The sequence below is a fragment of the Musa acuminata genome, chromosome BXJ1-6 (genome assembly GCF_036884655.1).
Source record: "Musa acuminata AAA Group cultivar baxijiao chromosome BXJ1-6, Cavendish_Baxijiao_AAA, whole genome shotgun sequence".
NCBI classification, from domain to species: Eukaryota; Viridiplantae; Streptophyta; class Magnoliopsida; order Zingiberales; family Musaceae; genus Musa; species Musa acuminata.
Window position 1 is genome coordinate 46,338,388 of NC_088332.1, and position 26,197 is coordinate 46,364,584.

Below are 26,197 nucleotides of genomic sequence, written 5' to 3' on the forward strand. Positions count from 1 at the left end.
TTAAAGAAATATCCTCTTTCACTATGTATAAATAGACTTCACATGATACCGTGCCTTTTGCTTTATCCTTATAATTTCATTCTTCATTCTCTCATTCTATCATGGTATCAGAGCGGCGTTCTCCTCTTTGAGTCTTTCAACCTCACCCATCAGCTTCACGTCAGGCCATGGAAGCTGCTGCTGCATCATCATCTTCCCACCTTTCATCGCTGCCAGCGCCTCGTCACTGACCCTCTGCTCCAGATCTGCCAGATCTGCTCTGCTTCCGCGTGCTGGTCCATCGACCAGCTCCTGGCCTTCTCCCTCCAACGCCTCCGCCACCGCTATCCTCGACTCCGGCAACATTATCCTCACTGCTTCCGAGAGGACCTTCTAGGTGCAGGCCTCTCAGCAGCCAGCATCCTGCTCTGCCTTCGCAGAGACAAGCAGCCTTCGATCTGCAGTTGTCTTGCACAAAGCTGATCACGCCACTGGCTGCATCACTGCCCATAGTCCCTCCTATAGAACTGCTGCATAGAAATCTACAGCTTTACACCATCTTGCATAGGTCTTTTCCTTCAACGAAGACCTTATTCTTTCACAGATCTTATTTGCCACAACCTCAGGTGACATTGATCTATACTAACACTTCTTTCTCCCTGATCATATCTTCCATATGTCATCATCATCTACCTCTGATGCTCCCATTATTGTTCCCGCAGGGAACCATAGTATCTTCCCACATACAAACCTTATCTCCATAAATGCAGCAACCCTCATCCCCTTCAAATTATCCAACGGTGGTAACTACGCATCATGGCGTGCTCAATTCTCTAATATACTATTTGGCTATGATCTTCTAGGCTATGTCGATGGCTCTCTTCGTTGTCCACCGGCGATGCTCAACATCCCAGGCGCATCCGATCCAGTACTAAATCCGGATCACAAACTATGGTTACGCCAGGATCGCCTCATTCTTCAAGCAATTCAAGCCTCGGTCGCTGGATCCCTTGCCCCACTCATTTCTTCATGTGACACTGCTGCCGAAGCTTGGCGCAAGTTGCAAACCACCTTGGCCAATCGTTCTCGCACTCGCATGCTTAGTCTTCTATCCAGCCTCATGAAGATAAAACAAGAGGGAAGTAATATTGCTAATTATCTACATAACATAAAGGTTATCATCGATAACTTGGCCTTGGTAGGTCATTCCCTCAGTGATGAAGAAGTTACTGTTCATATCCTCAATGGCCTCGGAGACGAGTACAAGGAATTGGCAGCAGCAATACGGGCGCGTGATTCACCAATCACATTCGAAGAACTTTTCGACAAGCTGATTGACTTTGAGATATATCTCAAGCGCGAGGACAAACCGCCAGGACCATCCATCACAGCTCAAGTCACTCAAAAAAGGAGGGGCAATTCGTATAACAAGATTGTCAACAAAGGTTTGACCAAGACACCTTCTGAACCTATGAGCTCCAAACCAACTATTCCTCCTCCTCATCCTCAACATTCCAATCACAACAACCAAGGTGGCTTCTTCAATCATCCGCAGTCCTGGCGCCCTCACTACATAAACCAACAAAGAATTGTTTGCCAACTATGTGATAAAGTCGGTCACTCTGCAAAGGTCTGTCGATCTCGACCCAGACTTCCTGCTCAATCACATTGGCCTCAAGCAAATCTCACGACTACTCCAACGACCAGTGATCATAATTGGATTGTGGACTCTGGCGCATCCCACCACATCACCTCAGATATCCAGAACTTGTCCATCCATAACAACTATGGTGGCACTGAGGACATCATCATCGGTGACGGTAAAGGAATTCCTATTACTCATACGGGTTCTACACTACTTAATTCACCTACCACAACCTTTACACTCGATGATGTTTTATGTGCACCTTACATTAAACGAAATCTCATTTCCGTTTCTCAATTTTGCAAACAAAATAATACCTCCATTGAATTCTTTCCTAACTCTTTTCTTGTTAAGGATTTGAGCACGGGGGCATCATTGGTCCAAGGCCAGAGTAAGGACAATGTTTATGAATGGCCGTCACTTTCACAAATAAAACAGCCCACTGCTTACTCCTCCGTTGCAGCTTCAATCGATGTGTGGCATCGTCGTCTCGGTCATCCCTCTCTCCCTATCCAAAATAAATTACTTTCTCGTTATTCTCTTCCTACTCTTACAAATAATAGGGTTGCCACTTATTGTGATGCTTGTCTTCATAATAAAAGTCATAGACTTCCTTTCAGTGTTTCCTCTATATCATGTTCTAAACCATTTGAAATTATTTATACTGATGTTTGGGGCCCTGCTCCTGTCACTTCTTTTGACAAGTTTAGCTTTTATGTTATTTTTGTCGACTATTTTACTAAATACACATGGCTATATCCTCTTCGTCATAAATCAGAAGTTTCAAAAGTCTTTACCAACTTTAAAAAGCTAGTTGAAAACTTCTTTCAGTCTACAATTAAAACAGTCTACTCTGATGATGGAGGTGAATTTCAAGCCCTCACATCCTACCTCTCAACTTGTGGCATCCAACACCTTAAGTCACCCCCACACACTCCTCAACTAGTTGGCTCTGCTGAACGTAAACATCAACATATCGTAGAAACTGGTCTCACACTTCTACATCAAGCCTCCATGCCACCAACTTTTTGGTCTGCCGCCTTTCAAACTGCTGTCTACCTTATTAATCGTTTGCTCACTCCAGTTCTTCAATACCAGTCTCCATTTGAAAAACTATTTTCTAAATCCCCAAACATTCAAAAACTCAGAATATTTGGTTGTTTATGTTATCCGTGGCTACGTCCCTATACCCCACACAAGTTAGCGCCAAGATCTAAAGCTTGCATCTTCATAGGATATTCTCTTGAGCATAATGCCTTTCGGTGCTACGAACCACAATCTCAAAAAGTCTTTATTTCACGGCATGTTGTTTTTGTTGAATCTGCCTTTCCATTTCAAAACCATGAATCTCCTACCATTCATACCACTCCGACAAATATTCATTCTTGGAGTATACCCTCAAACGAACCTCCTCCCACACCATCCAGTCCTATTGTTGAAGATCCACACTCTTTTGTTCTCCCGGTTCAACAACTCTCCACTCCCCCCATTCCTTCTCCCCTCCCTTCTTCACAAGTATCCCCTACCACTGAAGTCGTATCCTCATAAACACAACAACTTTCTTTACCTAGTGCCATCGATGTATCTCAACCTCTCTTGCATCCTGTCGATGCCTCTCCACCACTCTTACCAATAACACAACTTGCAGTTCCTAGCCATCCAATGACAACACGCTCAAAAAGTGGTATCTTTAAACCACGTCAGGTCTCGACCTCCATACTATCACCAATTCTTCTCTTGAGACCAGTGAACCCACCACAATTACTCAAGCACAAAAATCTTCACATTGGCGTCAAGCTATGTGTGAAGAATATGATGCTCTTCTACATAACTCCACATGGACTCTTGTACCCTCTCATCCTGCACAAAATATCATCGGGTGTAAATGGGTATTCCGAATTAAGCGAAACCCCGACGGGTCCGTTGCTCGATATAAAGCACGATTAGTAGCAAAGGGTTTCATCAACGACCTGGAGTTGATTTTACAGAGACTTTTAGTCCTGTAGTTAAACCCACAACAATTCGGCTTATTCTAAGTTTGGCCATCTCTAGAGGTTGGAACTTACGACAATTGGACGTTAACAATGCCTTTTTACAGGGGACTCTAACTGAAGATGTCTTTATGCAGCAACCCCCTGGCTTTGTTCATCACCAGTATCCGAGACATGTTTGCAAATTACAAAAAGCCATTTATGGTCTCCGTCAAGCTCCAGAGCTTGGTATACTGAACTTGGATCGTTTCTGATATCAATTGGCTTCATCAACTCCAAGTCTGACACCTCTTTATTCCTCCGACAACATCATGGCAATACAATATATCTTCTAGTTTATGTAGATGATATTATTGTTACAGGCAATGATCCCTTGGAGGTTCAGACATTTTTAAATCAATTGGCTGATCGATTCTCCCTCAAAGACTTAGGACCATTGAGCTACTTTCTGGGAATGGAAGCAACATTTACATCCTCCGGTCTCTTTCTCTCTCAAAGAAAGTATATTCAAGACTTATTTTCAAAGACAAATATGCAGGATGCAAAAGTAGTTGCTACTCCTCTCTCTACTGGTGAATCACTCAAATTATGTGATGGCAGCCCTACCACGGACTCAACTCAATACCGGCAAGTACTTGGCTCCTTACAATACTTGGCTCTCACCCGTCCAGATATCTCATTTGCAGTCAATAAATTGTCTCAATACATGCACCAACCTTCTGCTATACATTGGTCTGCGGTTAAACGAATTTTGCGATATCTTAAAGAGACCCTTGATCATGGTCTCTTTCTCCGCAAAACCACTCAACTTCATCTCCATGCCTTTGCTGATGCTGATTGGGCGGGAAACTTTGATGATAGAACCTCCACGTCAGGATATATCATCTTTCTTGGGTCTAATCCAATCAGCTGGAGTTCTAAGAAGCAAAAGACAGTGGCCCGATCTACAACTGAAGCTGAATATCGTGCTATTGCTACCACTGCTGCTGAACTCAACTGGATCACAAATCTCCTCAAGGAACTCAAAGTCAGCTTTACTCATACTCCCACAATATATTGTGACAATGTTGGAGCTACCTACTTATGTGTCAATCCAGTGTTCCACTCGTGCATGAAACACATCGCCATCGACTTTCACTTCGTGCGAGATCAAGTTGTCAGACATCAACTTCGTGTCTCTCATGTCCATACGGCTGATCAACTTGCAGACTCACTCACGAAGCCTCTAGCACGCTAACTATTTTTGTTTCATCGATCCAAGATCGGTATCCTTGATAGGAGCTCGATCTTGCGGGGGCATGATAACAGAGAGATTTTCTCTGATAAGAGAGAGATATTCTCAACTGCATAGCAGATGAGATTTCCTCAACTGCATGAGGAAATCTCTCTGTTATCAGTTAAAGAAATATCCTCTTTCACTATGTATAAATAGACTTCACATGATACTAATGTGCCTTTTGCTTTATCCTTATAATTTCATTCTTCATTCTCTCATTCTATCATGCAGTTCTCGCAAGATGAGATGGGGTGTGATGGATAGATTTACGCTATGCATCAGTGCAGCTGCACTAAATGAAATTAACCGCATCTATCTTTTCATTCGACAGTGTCACGATACCGATTAGTACGTACATGCATGTGGATGTCTCGCCTACGCTTCTGCCTGTCGCGTATGCATATGAATCAAGCGAGCTACTTGAACCACCAGGAATACATCCTCTCTCTCTCTCGCTCTCTCTCTCTCTCTCTCTTCTCGCTTCTCAAGTTCCCTGTGTTGTTTGGAGTTTAATATTTGGTAAACAATTCTTGTATACCATTAGCCAAATCAACGTAGGAAGAAGCTAAGAGGAGCTGTAGATCTAGTCTTGACTTGCACTTCACAGATGTACTTGCAGCATGCAATGCATTAGTTGCATGCATGCTTATGTATTATAAGCAAGCCATTTGGTGTAGCAAGTAACCAAATGCCCTCAAGAGAACTCCTTATGGTGAGCTCGAGCCACTTCATGTAATTGGTTCACATCAAGGATGAGGTTTAATTCTTCTTTGCACTTAAACATATATACGAAGCACCCAATTGGAGGAATGTTTTGGCGAATGATATATTCTTGAAGAACCAAAGAAAGTAGGAGAAGATAACATCATGCTTGCAAGAGAAAGCTATTTAATGAGGAGATTTTCCTTTGTATAATGGAGTGATAACTCGATGTGAACTCCCATTTTCTAAGGGAAATAAAAAACATATTGAACATTATCGATAGACGAAAATGAGAGATTAATGCTTGGCAAGTGAGCTTCATAGCTTCGAACAAACAACAAACAAACATGTCGACTCAATACAAATTGATGCATTATCACACATGATTAAACCGTCGATAATGCATTATCACCAAAGAACTGACAGCCAAAAGTCTGGGTAGCAGAATCCAATCGAAAGTGAGAAGTAAAACCATCAACACAAAGCTATCCTCAAATGCACAACAGCAACAATAAGAAAATTTGAGTGCACCGGAGTCTAGTTTGGCTTTTAGATGGATCTCAGGATTGCTACCTGTCTTTCCCAGATATCTTAGTGAATATGATGTGATTTTAGAACACTCTGCCATAGCAATTTCTTTTGATCTACAAATGCTAAATTTCACATTTCATTCAGCTCATGCAGAAAAGAAGTTCCTTTTAGCTTCAATCTTGATCATCATCTTGTGTAGTGTTTCTGCGCCTACAATTTCATTGCGTTCGAAGCTCAAGGATTGCTTGACCACTTGATATCCACATAAAACCTTACTAGGTAGCTCGTCCTAGATTGTCATCATCTCTACTCTTCTTACATGAAACCAAGGAATTCAATCTGTCACTCACTCGTTCACAAAAAAAAGAAAGGAACCTGATGAGCTTTTGCGAGGACTGTGCAGAGTAATTGTGTCGTAGCATGTGTGGATGATGAGTATAAACATTAGCGGCCAACTAATTCCACCTAAAGCATGATGATGTGCAGCAACCATATAACGCAAGCAAGTATATCACAAAGCATATGTTCTGATGATGCAGTGTGAATCTGAACCTTACCTTCGGATCAATCCAGAAAGGTATAGCAAGACACAAATAGCTATTTTTTGCTTCTCTTGATCTGCACGACGAAGTCGTAACAAGACATAAACATGGCAGTGCACGTGATCAGAACACACAGGAGGAGGTCACAGATAACTAATAGGAAATCGAAAACCTTGAAGCGTATAGGAGGATAAAAGACCATCAATTTGCAACAACAAAGTAGCAAGATTCCCCAGTTTTTGTTTTGCTAGATAGGAAGATGCGAAGGCGGTGCACAATATGAATTTAAATATGGCAGCGTTGTAGTTTCCAATGGATATGTTTTCTGGGATATGAATAGAATGTCTTTTGGATGTTTCCTTGACATATATGAGCAAGTCCCCAACCATATGTGGCTTCATATATGTGATGGGAAATCATACATACAGTTCTCACCACCAACCGCTCATATACATCATAGCAAAGCAATAGAAATTCTGAAAGTGGGCGAATCCTATGGCGATTACTTCCTTTCTCGCAAATATGGCGAGGCCAAACAGCCCCGATGAGACAAGGTTGAGCAGACTTTCCTTCAAAGAGTCAAGTCCTTTCATCCTCCATATGAAGTAAAAGAAGTCAAACAAAGAAAACGCCTCACGACTCCTCTCGGAAGCACTTGCAATGCAAGTAAAGTCGAAACCGAAGAAAAGGTCGATGGAATGATTTCACCCGAAAAGAACCGTTGATCGCATTACCTCTATCGCTTTCATGCGGACGATTCAACACCTCAACACTGCGTTCTTCACCGTCTCCCGCACCTTTGCTACCATAAAGAGAGACAAAAGGAAGGAGAGGGAATTCAAATATGGTGGCCGAATCCTGAACCTCCCATAGTTGAGATCTCAAGTACACCATGAACAATCTTCATCTTTGGAAGCAAAGAAAAAAAGTACACGATGAATTATCAGTTCAAGACACAGTGCTCTACCATTACTTACCACCGGTAACAGTATGATAACACGACTACCAACTACGGTCCAGAACCATAGTTAACTACTAGCCCTCCTGGCCTGCAATTTCGCTTGATCATGATAGTGCAATATCTAAGCTGCTTGTCCCTGTCAGCAACTCCACGAAAGCTTAAGTTTCAGCAACAACAGGTGAAGGGAGGTACTTCCTATTCAACCAATTAAGCTACGAGTTGAAACCCTGTGCTTACTGACATGCACATCATATGAGAATTGAGGAATAGATCATAAAAGACGATGGCCGGATGATATGGTGAATGCTGCGCCCGTGCTTCTTTCTGAATTAAGCAGCTGAACTGGTGCCGGGTGGTGGGCTGTGTGGGTTGTGAGGGTGTGACGGTGTCGGGGAAGTAGTCTTTTGTGGTTTCTTGCGATGCTTCCTGTAGCTGATACCCCGAGCCTTGGCCTGCAGCTCGCGGATCTCGCGGAGATACAGTCTGACAGCCCGTGCACCGAAGGGGTTGGCTTCGCGCTTGCCACCGTTCTCCTCAAAAGCAGCACGGAGGCGGCCAATGAGGGCGTCAAGGGAGCCCCAGGCCTGACGGAGCGGACAAGGGCAAGGGGCAGGTGGGTTGGGGTGGCCAAAGAAGGGGCACGCTGGGGTGTGGATCTTCGTCTTACCGAACTGGTCCAGGTACCGAAGGAACTCGAGGACATGTGCGGCGCTGCACCGCGACAGTGATAACGGTGGCTGGTGATTCTTTAGGTACTGAGAGAAGGTGTTCCAGTCGCGCCGCTTCTGCGCCTCGTATCTGCTTGGCGATGGGTTGGGTGAGGAGGATGACGGGGCAGCGGAGTTTGGGCTGACTGTAAAACCATCGGAGGAAGGACTGGCAGGGCTCGGGATAATGTCCATGATGCATGAAACTTGGTGTCCTCTTCCTTGGTCTGATCTATTAGATGAAGTACCCGTCAAGTATTATAGATCAGATACAGCACATGTATATATAGTTTCTGCACTTGCTACAAAATGATTTTGGAATGATGATGATAATGATTTGATCTAGAAATATATGCCGACTGAGTCTGGACCTGACACGCTTATACTTCCCTTCTTGCCTCCTTACTGCATACCATCCTTAACTCTCTCACACACACACACCACAGTGAGAGAGAGAGAGAGAGAGAGAGAGAGAGAGAGCAAACCGGAGATATAATTCAGGTGGAAGTGGGCATGAACACTGTCGCTCCTGCAGCAAGCAGTTGGATCTCCTTTGGCAAAAGGATGATGCGGAAGTCAGGAAGGTGAGATCTTCTAGAAACCACAGCAGCGACAGATAGATAGACGGGGGAGACGGAAAGTACTCGTTTAAGGGAAAGGCCGGAGAAGTATAGTTGATGGGGGCCGAAGACGAGATCTTTGGAGAAGGAGAGGCTTTTGTTACTTGATCGGGTCACTTCTCTCTCCGCTAGCGGATGCTGCTAGAGAACACGGGACGCTCTGAGAGTGGTAGATCTCATGCTTATGGTCTCAGAGGGAGTTCAGAAGGTAGAAGATACTATGAATGGCCCGAAAGGGTGGGGGGGCGGGGATATGAGAGTTAAAGGGAGGGGTTGACAGCAGTCGGGTGGAAGATGATGGTGACAGGGGGCAGTGTGTGTGTGTGTGAAGGACAGTGAAATAGCTATTGGGTTCAATGAATGGAGCGTCCTTTTCGAGATGACAATTAGTAGCTTTAATCAAAACTCTACTCTTTCACGAGTACTTCCTACGATTAAGGAACCCTAAGCTTGTCTGGGCCGTTCTTTGCTGTCAACATTCTTGTATTATCCTCATGCAATAGCTGAACTCATTACATATATAACCAAATATTTGCGATACTCGAATTTATTAGTATTTTATTATATAAATTATAAGTTTCATGTTCGAAATAAAATGTTTTTCTTATTTTATTAGAAAGGATAGAATGGTGTTGAATTATTGTTTATGAACCCAAACATGTCTTATTATCCATTTGATTTGAGTATAAGACAAACTTATCATCTTTATTATCTCCTATTTTTATTCTAATGGCTCATGAGATCTATTTTTTTAATAAGATAAGAACTAATTATCAATATATTTAATAAATGATATGTTGGGGCTATCTAATAGCCCAATGCTCATTCTTGTGATTTGTTAATATTAAATAATATAAAAAATAATTATATAATATAAAAATAAAAAGTGATATAATAAATTTGATCTTCAAATCAGTTTTGACATTATTGTCAACAAAAAATATATATAAACCTTCATGATTCATCCATCTCATTCCCAACATTTCCTTCTCCTCTTCATCTATTTTTTTTCTCTTCCTCAATATCTCAAATGTAATTAATTTGATCATATTTATTTCTTATATCATCATCATGGCTACCATTTTCTTTCCACCCCACCCCCCCCCCCCCCCTTTTTTTTTTATCATTCCTCATATTAATTCTTCCGATCTTATTCTCTCCCATCAAAACTACATAATACCACCACTATATTCTCCTACCAGAAACACACATCTCTTCCTCATTTTATCAACACATTATCATCAAAGCTATTCATTATTATGTTTGACAAATTTTTAGGATTTTATTTATTTATTTATTATTTCATAAGTAATTATAATTAACTAACCTTTTATTATCTTTCAAAAAAAAATTAAAGTACCTCCACCCACAAGGGGGCATGTGGTTGGCCCACAACCCAACATGAGTGTACAATAGTCTTTTCAATGGCTAAAGCTTATTTAATAGGGATAAGAGTTTAGACATTAGTTATTATATACTTTTTAAAAATATAATAAAATGATTCAAATAAAAAATAATAAATCATCATTGTTGGATATATGATATAATAAATAATTCATATGACTCTCGATGTTATATACTTAATGCAATCCTACTCTTTTTAAAAGATCGTGAGACTGACTATGAAAAGGATATGACAATGTATATTCACGGACTTCTTGTTATCGTTGTTATTGTTGTTCTTATAATTTATTACTAGTACCAAAAAAATAGTACAATGCACAAGATAATATGTGTTCAAATAACTAAATATTTAAATATATATATATATATATTTTTTTAAAAAAATATGTTAGATAATTATGGTTTATTCAAAAAAATTATGAACTTATAGATTGTTAACAAAATAATAATAATTTAAAAAAATTATTTATTCGTATTTGTATTCTTTGTGGCCATCTGAATGACAAGATAGTACCAAATTAATTTATCAAGCATTAAAAAGAGTTACATGGATTAAGATGGAGCTATGATATGCTCTAAAGAACCTCATTGTGGAATATAGTTTTACAATAGTTAAAGAGATCAAAACAACCATCTCTCTCTCTCTCTCTCTCTCTAGGATTCAACAACCAGTACATCCAGTACTCAACTGAAACCTCCCAAGAAAAGAGAAAAGCAATAATAGGTTAAAGCTGTAGAACAACATTGTCCAGGACATGTTCGACCTTAGAATGATGATAAAAACATATTTATTCGGGTAATAGTCAAAGGCATATCCCATACTTGATCCTACATACACACAATTTGATTGAACTTATAGGGAGACTTGTTTGTTAAAACTAAATCATGGTAATTAAGTCCTGAATTATCAATAAAAACTATAAATTCAAGTAGAGAAAAAAAATACACCTACTCTATTTATGCACCAAAAAATTATACATGTACTCAATTTGCTCTTATAAATTATTATTATTATAGCATATATTACCTTATTAAACATATGTCTAGCTTTTTTTTTTCTTTTACCATATTATATGTCTCTAGAAAATTAAGTGACGAAGATGGAATTGGATCTAACAAGAGTCAATGATCTTTTAATGTCTAAATTTTATGAGTATGTTCAATTCAATAAAAAGATTTTAAGATTATTAAGTTTTTTTTTTTTTTTGTTTTTGACAAACTCGGTATATATCATCCAAACTCCTAAATTTTTACCAATATCGAACTATTTCTCTTTTTAATATTTTTTCATCACATGAATATTTATTAATATCATTTTCTATTCATATGTGCAGCTCAATCTATCTCCCTTTTTTATTTATAAGAGTAGGTCGAAACTATTTTGTTCAACTGATTATGGCCAACATATTTTATTTAATTTTTTTACTCTTTTTTTTTTTCTCTGAACATTTTGTTTTGTTTGATGAGTTTGAATGGAACTATTATGTCAAAAATTAATGAGTTTGAATGGAAGTAATCATGATTAACACATATCAATTTAAAAATTAATTCATCTAATAAAGTGAAACCTTTGAATTAAATGTTTGATGTAATATTACTCATCGATTTCTAATAATATGGACTATTTTTTGGTGCTCTTTTTTTATCTGTGTATTTCCACAACAGTGATTTTTGTGCAAAAGCCATCGAAATTTCGGTTTGCACAATTGTGGTTCACATGAGTCAAATCGGTAAAATCTTTTCTACTATATATAATGCATACTGGGATGGATGGATGGATGCATCTTTAAGACATCGCCAAATTGATTGATGATTCGCATGATGGTGACATACATAACCCCATCGCTCCCTTTCCTTCCATGCTCTAAGCTGCGCGACGTTCGATCAACCCACAGTGCCCGGCCGACCGAGCATGATGTTGCGAATGCTGGCCCCGCCCCCATTCCGTCTCCATCGCTGCCTCCTCCATGTCATGTCCCGTGTGTGTTTGTTGGCGTGCTTACGTCGGAACAGTAGTGTGGTGCTGTTCTTCTCCTCATCAAGTACAGCAGCACCAGAAGGTGGAAGGCAGAAGGGAGGGGGGAGGGGGGAGAGAGAGAGAGATGTAGAGAAGAAGAGATACATGAAGAAGAAGAAGAAGAAGAAGACTCTGCCCACCACAGCGTTGAATGAGGGTGGGAGAAGGGGACGAACAGCGAGAGCCGCTTCATCGCCCGAACAAATAAACGGAAGAGCAGCAGCAGCAAGGGTTCTTCTGTCACTTCTCCCGGCTTCCCACCCACAGCAGCAGCACAGGAGGCAGAATAAGTAACGATCATGACCTTCGACTCGGATAGATACCATACTAAAGCGGCCATTAATCTGCTGAGCGAGCGACGGAATCAGGCCCTCCATGTGAGGCTTGATGGAGATGGTTGTTTGCAGCTGTAGTTAAGTGTCGATGTTACGATACTCTTCTTCCTTTGCACTGTAGTGCGAGCGGGTAGGCTCAACCAAAATCTGCACGTTCCAAGTGTTCAGATAGAAACAATGCGACGAGGAAAGGCGACAACAGGTATTGGAATTTGTTAGCACAAAATCCTGGACGTCAACTCAAAATCCGTCGGTGCAAGATTTGCGATTGTCAACCCAATTTGATAAAGTTTGATTCGATCTCTTTATTATTATTATTATTATTATTATTATTATTATTATTATTATTATTATTATTATTATTATTATTATTATTATTATTATTATTATTATTATTATTATTATTTCGTCTTAATCTTGTTGCATTTGAGACTTGGATGATGATGTTACGTATAAATGCTAGTTATCCGATAGGTAGAGTGAGTTTGAAGTTAACCAATGTTCACTTTTGAGTTTATCTCAGGCCCCAGGAATCTTCTGGAAGTTGGAAATTCGGATGACCCTACAAAAATAGTGTCAGGGGAATATATCCGATAAAGATTGCTTAAATTAGTATATAATTTAAAGTATTTAGTAAAATAATAAAGTGGTTTCCTCTAAAGAGAAACCTTTTTATAGCCATTTGAGATAACTATTACATTAAGATTACTATAAATATTTATCAAGAATGATTGCACAAATTGTTTGGCAATCAATGGATCATAACATCGCATCGAACCGTCCAGTCCATGATTGCATGGTAATGACTCACCTAAATCTTGGCGTTGTCTACTATTGGTGTCGAATCAACATCCCATCGATCCCATGTCATTGATCTTGTGGGATCATGTGTAAGCATAAAATTGTAATCATGTCATTATATAGAATAGATTTAGTGTCAAAATCTAACATCAAATAATAATATATCGATATGTATTTTTCGATTTGATGCCATCCAAAAATCTTTTTATTTAATTCGTTGAACACAGTAATATCGATCTAAAAAAGAATTAGATTCGTCTTCTTCTCTCTTTCTATCATTTATAAGACCATTACAAGTAATAGACTAGGTAATAAAGAGAGATGAGAATATATATAATTCCTAGAGGTTCCTATTTATTTATAAGCAAATGCAGATGATCTAAAATAAATAATTAAGAGAATCTCTATTATCAAGATCTTCTTTCATTTTCTGAAGTAAATACCTAATACCATCACCTATGTTGATTAGTTAAATTTTCATTAGATATAACTTTACAATTCTTACAATATCTAATACCTTTTAAGTGAGAAGAATATTTATTTGACTATAATTATGGCCATTCTTATAAGTAATTAAATGTTCATCTTTCATCTTAAAATGATTATTTATAATAATAAGAATATACGAAGTTGTATAATCCAAAATCATACCACTATCTTTTTTTTTATAATTAAAATTCTCATGCATCACTTTATATTTATTATACGTTGATCTTTCAAATCTCATTTAATTATAAGTTTTTTTTGTTATAGACATTCCTTGAATTGTATCATATAAGTTTTTCTAAACTTTTCTTTTGGTTTGATCATTCAATTAAGACTCGGGGGTATAAGCACTAATGACATTAAAACATCTTATCATTATATATGTTTTAGAACTATAATTTTATTTTAAAATATTTTTACATCTATAGTATTATTTTTAAGATCCTTATCAATAACAATTTTGTGTTTCATTTTTTCAGTATATCAAATTTTAAATTTAATACTATCAAATTTTTCTAATCCGTCTAGTCGCTTATAAGCAAATAATAATAATTATTCTTCTAATCAAAATGTCTATCCATTCTAATATTTTTCATGAAAGTATTCATATATTTCATATTGCTAACTTGACATTTTATTGTTGACTAACTTATTTACTATTATTGGTCTAAAATAATGAGTGCGCATTTAATTACTTGGCACTATATTTAGAAACCGATGTGATGAGCCGCTTTCGAGTAATCTCTTAGGTGGTAAAGCATCACTTTCGAGTGATGACATAGCTTTATATTGAAATCGGTTAAGACCTATATTCATAAAATCTAACATAGTTTTACATAAATTGTAAGTGACCTAAAATAACCTTTCACCTTTCTCGTTTAGGTTTAAGATTGATATTACGGGTATTTTTATTTTTTATTTATTAGATTTCATATGATGAATCCTAATTAAACCGATCAAATCTACATCGGAAAAGTGGGTAATCGTTTGTTCAACAGGGATCTTCGGTCCAAAATTTATGCTGATATCTATTTTGATATATGTTAGACTGGTCAAATGCTTAGACGCAAATGGGAGACCAAAACATAACAAGGCCTGGTTGAGACGCAATCCAACTCGCCACGTATTAGACAGGTGACATCCATGAAAGCAGGAGACCAAAAACAGAAGACAGAGCCTGGTCGAGACGCAATCCAAGTCGTCATGATGTCGGATCTCTTAACTTTGGAGCCAACTCATAAACTTGTTAGTTGGGATGATGCCAAGTTTGGGCTACCAAAAGTCCGATTGGGCTTCCAAGATTTATATGTGAGCTATATTTATATAGTCCAACTTAAATGGGAATCGAATTAAATGGGTTGTCCCACAAAGAGAGTTAACAAGGAACTTTACTGGAATCACTCACTCTTCTAGCAATACTGTAAGCAGAGCTTCTCAGACACTGAACACGGTGGACATCCAACATTTACACATCCCCTCTAGAACAGGAGCTGATCTCTACTCCCTTGAAACCTCAGACACCCTACACTTGCAATGCCTCCTCCCATGGCATCGAGGTCCTGCAGGCTCATATCCAGCAGCATCTCGTAGTCATCCCCACCACATCTCGAGCCGACTCCCATCACCATCGTCCTACCGCTGCCCAACTCCCGAGGGAAGTCCACAAGGCTGCCACGCAATACTGCCCAATTGAGGACGGTGTTTGAACCGTTGTCTTCCTGTCTCTCCTGCGTCGTCATCATCTGTTCCTGCCACTCCTCGGCAACGCCACTCTCAGGCAGAGGAAGAGGAGGTGAAGACTCCTCGGTCTCCATGCTGTAAACCACTGGACTCTTTTTCTTCTTCCGGAATACTCGGCACAATACCCAGTCTTCCTGCAGTTTGTTCAGGTCAGTGACTGATAGTTGTTTATGATGCCGAGGGGAAGAGAAGCAGGATGAATACCTTGGGAGGTGTATGTGGAGCTTCCAGTCGGAACTCATGCATGACCCAGTCGGACTTCACCCCATTGGGAGCTCTGCCACTATAGAAGACTAAGGTCTTCCTCATCCCCATGACGAAGGTGCGCGTCGTGGGTGCATATACACTACGGTCTTTGCCTGTGGCCTTCCAGTAACCCGACCTGGTTGCTCGATTCATGCGTAATCCCGTGGCGTATTTCCGGTCCCGAAAGCTGAAGAAGTACCACTCGTCCCTGCTGAGTTTAGCCACCTCTGACCACATCGAAGTGTAGATCTGTAATCAGTGTCCACAGAAGTGCACCAAATAGCTGGAATCATGTGGAGCGGGGGAGGGGAGGAGGAGGAGGAGAGAAGCAGATATCGACCTGGAAGTTCCCATGGCTCACGAGTGTGCAGATCCACCTCGACCAATGTGCCGCCGCCTGAAACACTTTCATTAGCTACTTTCTTGAAGAGGTAGTAGCAGACGAGTTCCTCGTCGCTCGGGCAGAACCTAAACCCTGGTGGGAGGGTGGACTCGATGTCCCTTAGATCCATAAATCTTTGCTGCACCAGAGAATATAGTCAGAATGACACACAAAGAGGAGGATGGGGAACCGAGACACGGATACATATTTATATAGCACGAGGAGAAGGCCACGAGCAGTGTAGTTGGTGAGACCGTCAAGCTGTCTCTACTGTTTCAGAGGTGTCGTCGCCGTCACCTGGGAGGCAGCAAGGGTCCTCATGCTGAACTGGAGAAGAATATCTCCTCCAATGAGCGGTGGGATACCGACGCGATCCAGTATTCTAATGTTGCCGTTAACAATGTCAGGGTTCAGGCGTAGACGAAGGGGAAGGTGACTTGGCGGCAGTGTGCAGTCGCCATGTCCAAGGAACGTGGCGCCCACCTCAGTGGGCAAGACAACCTGTACATTCGCCATCCATGCAAACCTCTTGGATCTCGAGCAACTAAATCTCAGGAAATAGAGTTTTCAGGACGCTCAGATAAGCTGACGACCCACCATCGAGTTGATCCGAGAAGAAGACATGCACGTGAATGCAGTTCACATGAGGAACTAATGAAACTTTCTCCTTTCTTTCACTCTTCTTCCTCTCGAGATGTTGACGATTTCATTCTGTTTGTTGCAGCTAAACATCAATGTGCTGTATGATCGGGAATCATGGCGAAGTCTGCTGTCTGTAGATGTTGTAGGAAGAGTGACGCCTCCACACTCTTCTTTCTTCCGGCAATCAACCTTCCTCAAATCAACGAAAGATACCTTCCATGGATGACACACAGCACCTCTGCTGCGACGTTGTCATTTACTTGGGCAGCCTAATCATTCAGGATTCCGATCATTGTGCTTCGGTATATGCTATGGGCAACTGTAGTCCTCTTATCTACACTGCTTCAGGATGACAATTATGAGCCACCACCCATCTATGTCATTATCATCACACTAGTACAAATAAACAAACAAGAAAAGAAGGAAAGATGGCATAATGTTGAAAGGAAAGTGACTCTGCTGATAGAACATCGAATCTAACAAAACTTTGTCCCCGATGCCGCGGTTGAGGCTCAGGGAATCATGCGTTATCTTAGCGAGGATACATTGACATGCACAGTGTGGCATGTAAAAGTAAATGCACGAATGGTAGAGTGATCCCCAGAAGTGACATACGTCAATTTTGATGGACTTAAACGTATGGTAAGAGATACGCCCCCCTTTCACGTGATGGTTTACTGCTTCCTTACAGAGTTGGCAGCGGCTTAGCTTGACCTTGACCTTGACTTTGACGATGACAAGCCGTAATTAAAATGCAGATGCCAAGTCGAACGACAAGTAGATAGCAACGAGGACATGTGACAGATAGATAGATAGATAGATAGACAGCGTGGAAAGGAGGGAGATCGCTGTCTGCAAGTTTTGCGCAGGACAGTGGGACTGACAAGATTCTCCCAAGCATTTCCATGGCAACATGAATGATCAGAAGCATGCAAGTGCAGTTTGGAGCGTCCTAGGGACAGTGCTTCTTCACGCATCATGTTGGATGGTGGCAGCCCCTTTTTTGAAGAATCCACATGAAATTTCTTTTATTATATGTTTAATATATATATATATATATATATATATAATACGGCTTACATGATTTAAAATGTGTCATTTGCCTCTTTATTAGATATTGACTATTTGGTTCTCCAATTTTTCTATCGATATTGGATTAAATATAATCGATAATAATTTTAAAAACTTAAAAATTAATATAATATATTATTATTTTTTTTAAAAAAAATAATTATTTATGTGTAAATTAATTTATCTCGTGACATGGGGTGGTCAGCCTTTGATCAGAAAACCAATCATTTCAACAAAACAATCATATGATCCTTTTGGCACACACTCAACACTCGAGATCAACCTTTCAACCAACAAGAACAATCCAAGACACAAGACAGACAGGTAGAGACACAGAATAAAGCATCAAAAGACGCTCATCGGAACATTTCGAAACCGACAGATGTTAGCGAGAATATGCTCGTAGGACCGAGTCAAGTTGAAATCTTTAATCGGTTTCACGAGGGACTATGGATCACGGGCCAGCCAGTGATCCGTGCTCGCCCTTGCGACGTAATGGCTTCCACCTGGATCAACTCTGACACTTTCAAAGCAACAGGAAGAGACGGAGGGGTGACAGTGGCGAGTGTGACCAATACGACTCCACAAGAGGTTGCTCCCACATTGATTAAGACCCATCACTACGCTGCCGACACATACGACACTCTGATTTTACAGTCTCAAATTCATTGACGCGCAGTTCCATAATGGCCTCATGCATGTATATATATAAAAAGGCAAGAAATGCAACATTGTCATTTGAGATGACATGTAGTATCCGAACGAGCAGAGTAGATAAATAACCTTTTTATTTGGTTGGAACAACGGAAAAAGGAAGGGTTTGATTCAGCATGTATGGAAGGACCGGACTGTCTTAGCAGAAGCTAACAACAAAACAAGAATATGCTAAATGACAGCACTTAGCCTACAAATAACAGCAACAGTGGAAGTAAGACGGGTCATGATGCGGCTCGACCTTAAAGAATCAATCCCAATGCAGGCGACTCATGTCGGACCCAACTCCATAGAGAACAAGGAATTCAGACGCTTTAAGCAGAATCCTTGCCACTTTCCTCTATAAGCCACATCTTTTTCTGTATCACGAATACCATCTCCCCATCTTCTGAATCTGAATTGGGTTCCGCATCCTCAACCGCCACCGATTCCCAGTGCAATGCTGCTAAATGCCTCTTAATGAAGTCTATGACTGGCTTCCTGTCTCGGACAATCATGAAACCGGTTGGCCTTAGAATGCGGTCCATCTCAATAAGCAGGTCCTGAGCACTGCACCCTTTCTTCTCTATGTCAGAAAAGACGGTCCAGGCATGAAGGAGATCATAGGTTCGTGGGTACGTCGAGAATGCCTCACACCTGTCAATTGTTTGGTGATGATAAGTAAAAGAACGAACCAAGTGATTTTGCATAAAAATTATAGCATTTCACCAAGGTTCCGCTGCCTTGGTCAGAACATCTAAGCATACTATGACGATTAGTCCTAAAAGTATTCTGGATGACTACAAACTACTCAATGTTGCGCAAGCGCTTCCACAAGGTGGTGAGGCCAGTCCCCAAAGGAAACAGCAATGAGGGCTTGAAGAGGCAAAAAGTACCAAGTCCATGAATTTAACAATTGCATGACCTAGAATCAGTTCTCGCTACATTCAGCAAGAAAAAAATAATGAATAAAAAAAGTACCTCAATGTACAAGGGAAAACCAATGATATGGACTTGCAACATCAGGAGCTAATGTAATTGGCAACCTAAATAAATGGCAGAATATCTCAATTGGTTTAGAACTAACATGGAATATCATCACATAAGAACCAAATTTCAGACAGTCGTTAGAGATGCCCCTAGCTTTGCATCGGCTGGGGAAAATATGGGAGTTAAAATAATAGTAAAACAATTATACATTTTGTTAGCTTCCCAACAAAAAGTAATAGCAGAAAGAGGGAAGAAACTTGTGACATGATCAGATTTACAGGTATGTCATATTTAGTTCATATTTTCACATCAAACTATGGCAGAAAAGGATTCAATCAATTTATAGACCATTCTGAGGTTATACAAGCATGGAGAAAGACACATGGAAATTTTCAGTTGCTTGAAGGAAAACCAAGACAAATGACTTGGAAGTTATCCACAATTGGAAGTCTGGCAGTTTCAAAGAAGCTATTCTGAAACTTAAAGGTCTAAAGAAACTATTTTTCTCAGTTTTAAGAAGTCATTCCTTCAATTTTGATACTTACAAACATGTATCACATGCCTAGCAGAAAAGGATTCAATCAATTTATAGACCATTCTGAGGTTATACAAGCATGGAGAAAGACACATGGAAATTTTCAGTTGCTTGAAGGAAAACCAAGACAAATGACTTGGAAGTTATCCACAATTGGAAGTCTGGCAGTTTCAAAGAAGCTATTCTGAAACTTAAAGGTCTAAAGAAACTATTTTTCTCAGTTTTAAGAAGTCATTCCTTCAATTTTGATACTTGCAAACATGTATCACATGCCTATCCAGTAGCTAGGAGAGAAAAAACCAAGCAGAAAAACATGTCTATGAATGTTTAGGAAAGATAGGTATAGAAAAATTATGCAACCAGTTAAATGCAAGTCTTTACTAATTAGTTACAGTACCTACAAACCAAACTCCCATTTCATATAATAAATAAATATAAAGCTCACCAGTCATGCACGCTGCCTATAAGGCCTCTGTCATATATTATCTTGAGAGTGTTCGGACCATCTTCTGGTACAACATTCATAACCCAAACAGGCTCATCTTTGAGAGCAGCAGCAAATGATCCCATGTTTGCCTTCATATCCATCACATTTCTCAGTGTATTCGGCCGAATTTTTGTACCCAAAAGGCTCCAATAGTTATCAACCCTCAGCCGCCAAATTTCCTGCAAATCATATGCGTTCAGAAAACAAAATTTATTGCTGCGAGGATCAGTTATGTGTCACCATCTTCATGATTGTAGTCGCACCTAGAAGCAATATCAAATTGCAAGCACTAAGAATTGCATGTTACAAATGATGCACGTTATTTACCATATCCTTCTCAAACATGTCTGTTGAAATACCAAAATCAGCAAGGCGTGGAGGTGGGGTAGTTAGGCGAGATGGCCAAGGAGCCAATCCACTTCCCTCATCTCTTTGGTTCTCTGCAAAAGTGAAACTCTCATTACCAAATTTACTTCAGGAACTTTCAATGTAATTGACTATGTACTAATAGCTACATTACATCATCTTTTTTATCCTATAGTAATCACAGTTATTTCATGAATATAGCAAAGCAATGATGATCAAGAAATTTATGCCCACGAGTATGACTATTCTACCAATCTTTATTGGTTAGCAAGTAAATTATCGTTAGATCTGGTGTGAAGATGACAGCAGCTTTCCTTATATATTCACCATGTCATACTAAAATAGGCTAATAATTTTATTGGGACTCTAGAATATCCATTAGGCAAAATGGGAAAACATTTGTTAGGCACCACTATGTGGGTGATTTAAGAATCAACAAAGCCTCAATACACTGTTAATTTGACAAATAATCTCAGACAGCATAGGCTAAATTACATCACATCTTTGCTAAAGAAAAGAATTAGAGACTTCTGGACTTCTGGTCATCGTCTTTAAAATCTTTTGGCTCAAGTGTAACATGACATAATTGGTTTCTAATTAAGTTATTCTTTTGAATCTTCGAGTCCAATGGTAGGGCCATATTTGTTGTTATGTTTAAATCAACATTGTCAAGTATTCCGGAGAAAGATCTCATTAAGAATACTTTGGTTAACTGAAGTCTTCAAAGAGTAGCATGCAAAAAACTCAAATGGTAAGAAGCTCAGAAAGCCTCAAGCAAAAGAAAATCATGTTGAGGATAGAAAAATGAAGATCACCACAAAAGCTGAGCACTCACGTTCAGAGTAAGGGGTAATACAAGCCTCCATTGGAACACCCCAAACTGCATCCGGATCATCATCAGATCTGCATAGAGGTGGTCGTGTTCCTGGCTCCCTCTTCAAGTAACAATCATTTGTCAAAGGTTTCACCCATATCACAGTTTGGTTCTTTTTAGCAGCAATCTTCCAACACATCCGCTCAACTAGAGCACTCATCTCCTTCCATATCCTGAGGTCTTCTTCATCTTGTGCATATGCTTCAGGAGATGAGTAGGCAAAATAGCCTCCTGGTCTAAGCAGCCTATCTAACTCAAGAAGAAGGATCCCATCTCTCTGAAGCCAATCAATTCTACATCGAGAACAATGTGCAAATTCAAAAGATCTGCTTGGGTAAGGGAGCCTCTTTGTCCCTAGTACACCAAGGTAAGCAGGAATTCCTCTCTCTAGAGCAAACTGGATCTGATTTTGATGAACATCATTAGGTGCTAAAGACATAGCTATGATATCAGATGACAAAAGATATCCTCCAAAGCTGGCAACTCCACAACCAACATCAAAAACTGTCCGGATCCTTCCCTCATTGTTCAAATTATTATTGGTGAAGTTAAGCATCTGTTGATCCAAATGAAGAATGAGTTCCAAAGTTACCGAAAAATCAAAGAACCAATAAAATAACAAATGTGAAGACAATAGAATATATCAAGAAAGAGTTAATTTCAGAAGTCCATAACTATTTCAAGAATGATAACAGCAACTAAATGTATCAAAAAGATAAAATTTTGCATAATATGACCAGCACGTGAAAATCAGACTCACATTTGCAAGATGTGCAATATACTTATCAGCTCCATAATGAAAATGAGTGCCACCTCCAGGAAAAACAATCTTGTCTCCCTTGACAACCATCCAGTTCTGGTCAGACTTCTCATGTGCAAGGTGTGTATGAGGAATATTCACTTGCCAAACTTCATCTCGGCTTTTTGGCCACTTCATTGGAACCTATAGCATAATAATCACAAAACACTCATTAATTGCCCAAGAGAACATAAAACAGTAGCATTAAGCAGAAGATGATGAAAAGGATGTGCCCAAGGGCATCTTTTGCAGCAATTATTCCTCGTCCAACCTTGTATCCAGGTGGGGGTGGAATCAAACAGTTGTAACGCCTCTCAGGCTGCGGACAATGTCTCTCGTAATGCTCCATTAGAGCTAGATCCAGCTTCAGTCTTGTCTGGTAAATAAGATTTCTGTCTAGGCAGGGAATGAGCTCCGAATGCCGATCATCACAGACCTTAGGGAAAACAGAACAAATCAACTAAAGCTTGTACAATCACTGGTGCTCATAAAGAGATATAGCTAGTTCAGAATTCACTTACAGGAAAACTTTTGGGTACGAGACCATCCTCTCCACCCTCCTGACCAAGAATGGACTCTTTTGATTCACCTACCTCTCCGTTATCAACGCTAGACCAACCAAATGATCTTGAAATTCTACTACCATACTCCAATGCGGAGTAAGCATGCTGCCCACGGGGGCCAAAGAAAGAACCATAGTACAGAACCAGAAAACCTATAAAGAGGACCACAACACACAATGATGGGACCAAGTGTTTCTTTTGGCCTCCATCTCTTCCCCTCATCTTTTGGAATAGAGTTCTAGCAGAGGACGTTCTAATAAAACTCTCAATAGACTTTATAATGACACCCCTCAATCCACGTAATCAAACATATTGAACCCCTACAACAAGCTATGAACAGGGTGGTGAACCTTCAAAGTCTCTGATATGTTTCTTTCCTGCCAAACACTAAATTACTGAGGTGGAATGACAATACCTACAAGTTCTGATCTGACTGTTCCAACTCAAAGCAAACGACCTGCAAGAACCAGATGTTTATACTTGATTCATTATCAGCATTTTATTTTTTGAATGTATACAAGAAAAGATGTAACCAAAATTCATATGTTCTTCTTCATGTGAATATGACGATATGTGCAAGCTCAAGGAGTATCTATAAGAGTGGAGAGCAAAAAAAGAAAAGATGAAGAGACTGATCATTTATGCAAACACAGAAGGTGGGAAAGATGGAATTTATGCAACTAAGCTTCAGTTTACAATGGAAGATGTCGAAGAAAGGTACAGATTCTGGGAAAAAATTTCTAAGACCAAGCGCCAAAACGAGCGACAATCGCAGCCAAGTTATCACAAATTAGAACCTTCTTGCTATATGTGGCAGAGATCATCGGGGGTCTCTTTGTAAAAGATTCAGAAACATCACGCAAGCAATAATAAATCCACTAGCAAAAAGAGATTGGCTAATCCACGATACTAAGCCCCGCGGTACTTAAATCACCGACAGAAGAGGAATGGAGATACGATTACGGAAATTTTTCTGGGGATAAATCTCTACAGTTCTCGACTTGGTAAAAGAATCAACAACGCCACCAACCACGGAGAAGATCCGACGACGATCTAAGAAAAATCAAGAAAGGCAACATGCAATTAAGACCAGAGAGCAGAGCACCTGATCCAGGGAAGCAATATAAAGAACGCAAGAAACCACCCTTGAAACGGATCCAACTTCGTCGAGAGGATCCCAGCAGAAAAATCTCCGTTCGCACCCTAAAACGCAAGCCGATCCAGATGTAGGAGTACTCACCCGGAATCTGAGATCGGAAAAACCCTGCGAGGGATCTCCAAAAGAACGGATCGAAACGGGCTTTTGCTAGGAAGGGTAAGGGGAAGAGAGAGAGAGAGAGAGAGTGGGCGAGTGGAGTGAGGGAGGAGAAGCAGATCTGAGAGGTTTGGAGAGCGATGGGAGATATATATTATTTCTGGTGAATGTTACGATAAATTACTCGCAACGGCGACGACATAGATTGGTGAGGGTCGAAGTATGTAAATATAAGAACATTTGGATGATGGAGATCAAATCAGATGGGTCGCTGCTAAATTTGGGTATGTCGGCAACTCGCATGTACATCGACAAGCTTGAGATGAGACGGATGATGATGGCGAGTGCGAATCGCGTCGTGAACCGATCGATCTGCACTGTCAGTGGGCGACGAGGATGAGAGAGTCTTATTGGCTGGTTGGCACTACGAGTAGGGCCCACACGGACTTGGAGAGAGAAAGAGAGGGAAAAGGAGTGATTAAATGACTCATTTGCCCTCCGTCGCACCACCCGCACGGATCTATTCTCTATGGCTGTGGAGACGGATGGAAGGTATAGCGAGTCAGCACGGTCACCGAGGAGATCAGAAGGGCGAAATCTTACGATGCAAATTGAAGGCTACATCAGAAACAGGTCGGATTGCTCGGTACCATCGAAGGATGGAGGAAGAAGATGTGGGTAGCACTCATGACTACGTTCCATGGGTAGTCAGGAGTTATCGTTACACTCAAGTCAGTCATAAATACTGAATAAAATGAACTATTGTTTTATGCACTTACTAAAAAATATCCTGTTCACAACCCAAAACAAACATACATTGCGCATTTACTGTTTTTTTCAATATATATATATATATAGCAAACATAATCTTATAACATAATATATGAAAAATAAAATATAAAATTTTATATCAAAATAATTTAAAATACTACATATATAAAACATAATAAATTTATGAATTTTTATATCTCATATCATAATATATGTATGTAGTTCCATATGACACATCATTGTAATATATACGTGCACTCCTATATCATATGTCATAGTATATACATAGTCTCATACTGTATATTATATATATATATATATATATATATATATATGTTTATTATCAAAACATAATCTTATACTCCAAGCCGCTAATACACTTAAGCTTCTTACACAGAAGAACTATACATTTTTTATTATAAAATATATTTAAAATAAATATTAATTCTTATATATGCTCAACAAATATTTCGTAGAACATTGAGAACAATATTTTTAGAAAGTATGTACTTCAACTTTAAATATTGAAAATATGAACATATCATTTATCATATTTATAAAATATATACATCATAAATCATATCACTTTCTCTTCACTTATAAAACATCAATCAAATGATAGTTATCAAGGTGAGACCTCATTCGTCCTCACTTTCCCTTATTGTACTAGGATATCTAACATGAATAGCAAAGTTGAAAATCACATCCAATATCGATCTTTGTATAGATCTACCTCATTTCTAACTCTCCGAGGTGTATTAGATTGATTGGTCTTCCAGGTCACCA

At 39.7% G+C, this 26,197-nt stretch overlaps 3 protein-coding genes across 5 annotated transcripts; all 3 read right to left on the reverse strand.

Annotated features, from left to right (window-relative positions):
• Nucleotides 1-7,211: 7,211 nt before the first annotated feature.
• On the reverse strand, nucleotides 7,212-9,186 carry LOC103989944 (protein G1-like4). 2 transcript variants are annotated; one of them, XM_009408912.3, is made up of 3 exons: nucleotides 8,979-9,186; nucleotides 8,820-8,885; nucleotides 7,212-8,566 (listed from the first exon to the last, which is right to left on the reverse strand). In XM_009408912.3, the coding sequence occupies exon 3, from the start codon at nucleotides 8,527-8,529 to the stop codon at nucleotides 7,957-7,959; it is 573 nt and encodes a 190-aa protein (XP_009407187.2). In that variant the 5' UTR covers nucleotides 8,530-8,566; nucleotides 8,820-8,885; nucleotides 8,979-9,186; the 3' UTR covers nucleotides 7,212-7,956. The 2 variants fall into 2 exon arrangements, with proteins under 2 accessions (XP_009407187.2, XP_065046393.1); XM_065190321.1 differs by having other exon boundaries at nucleotides 7,213-8,566; nucleotides 8,820-9,186.
• Nucleotides 9,187-15,294: 6,108 nt separating this feature from the next.
• Nucleotides 15,295-17,013, reverse strand: LOC103989943 (NAC domain-containing protein 21/22-like). Its single transcript, XM_009408908.3, has 3 exons — nucleotides 16,324-17,013; nucleotides 15,942-16,210; nucleotides 15,295-15,871 (listed from the first exon to the last, which is right to left on the reverse strand). Exons 1-3 carry the CDS (start codon nucleotides 16,493-16,495, stop codon nucleotides 15,476-15,478), a joined length of 837 nt encoding a protein of 278 aa, XP_009407183.2. The 5' UTR covers nucleotides 16,496-17,013; the 3' UTR covers nucleotides 15,295-15,475.
• A 1,836-nt stretch (nucleotides 17,014-18,849) lies between these two features.
• On the reverse strand, nucleotides 18,850-24,845 carry LOC135677394 (probable methyltransferase PMT3). 2 transcript variants are annotated; one of them, XM_065189682.1, is made up of 8 exons: nucleotides 24,626-24,845; nucleotides 23,344-23,842; nucleotides 23,094-23,258; nucleotides 22,784-22,966; nucleotides 21,985-22,579; nucleotides 21,111-21,223; nucleotides 20,742-20,962; nucleotides 18,850-19,428 (listed from the first exon to the last, which is right to left on the reverse strand). In XM_065189682.1, exons 2-8 carry the CDS (start codon nucleotides 23,605-23,607, stop codon nucleotides 19,107-19,109), a joined length of 1,863 nt encoding a protein of 620 aa, XP_065045754.1. In that variant the 5' UTR covers nucleotides 23,608-23,842; nucleotides 24,626-24,845; the 3' UTR covers nucleotides 18,850-19,106. The 2 variants fall into 2 exon arrangements, with proteins under 2 accessions (XP_065045754.1, XP_065045755.1); XM_065189683.1 differs by having other exon boundaries at nucleotides 24,491-24,845.
• Nucleotides 24,846-26,197: the final 1,352 nt, after the last annotated feature.

What these genes read in the sequence shown, in the direction of transcription:
- LOC135677394 (XM_065189682.1), bottom strand. Translation starts at nt 23,607, where the DNA reads ATGAGGGGAAGAGATGGAGGCCAAAAGAAACACTTGGTCCCATCATTG. An exon ending in TCGTACCCAAAAGTTTTCCT is followed by an intron (nt 23,259 to 23,343) that starts GTAAGTGAATTC and finishes GTTTTCCCTAAG; the next exon opens with GTCTGTGATGATCGGCATTC. An exon ending in TATTACCCCTTACTCTGAAC is followed by an intron (nt 21,224 to 21,984) that starts GTGAGTGCTCAG and finishes TCACTTTTGCAG; the next exon opens with AGAACCAAAGAGATGAGGGA.
- LOC103989944 (XM_009408912.3), bottom strand. Translation starts at nt 8,529, where the DNA reads ATGGACATTATCCCGAGCCCTGCCAGTCCTTCCTCCGATGGTTTTACA.
- LOC103989943 (XM_009408908.3), bottom strand. Translation starts at nt 16,495, where the DNA reads ATGGATCTAAGGGACATCGAGTCCACCCTCCCACCAGGGTTTAGGTTC. An exon ending in TGAGCCATGGGAACTTCCAG is followed by an intron (nt 16,211 to 16,323) that starts GTCGATATCTGC and finishes CGATGTGGTCAG; the next exon opens with AGGTGGCTAAACTCAGCAGG. An exon ending in CTCCACATACACCTCCCAAG is followed by an intron (nt 15,872 to 15,941) that starts GTATTCATCCTG and finishes AACAAACTGCAG; the next exon opens with GAAGACTGGGTATTGTGCCG.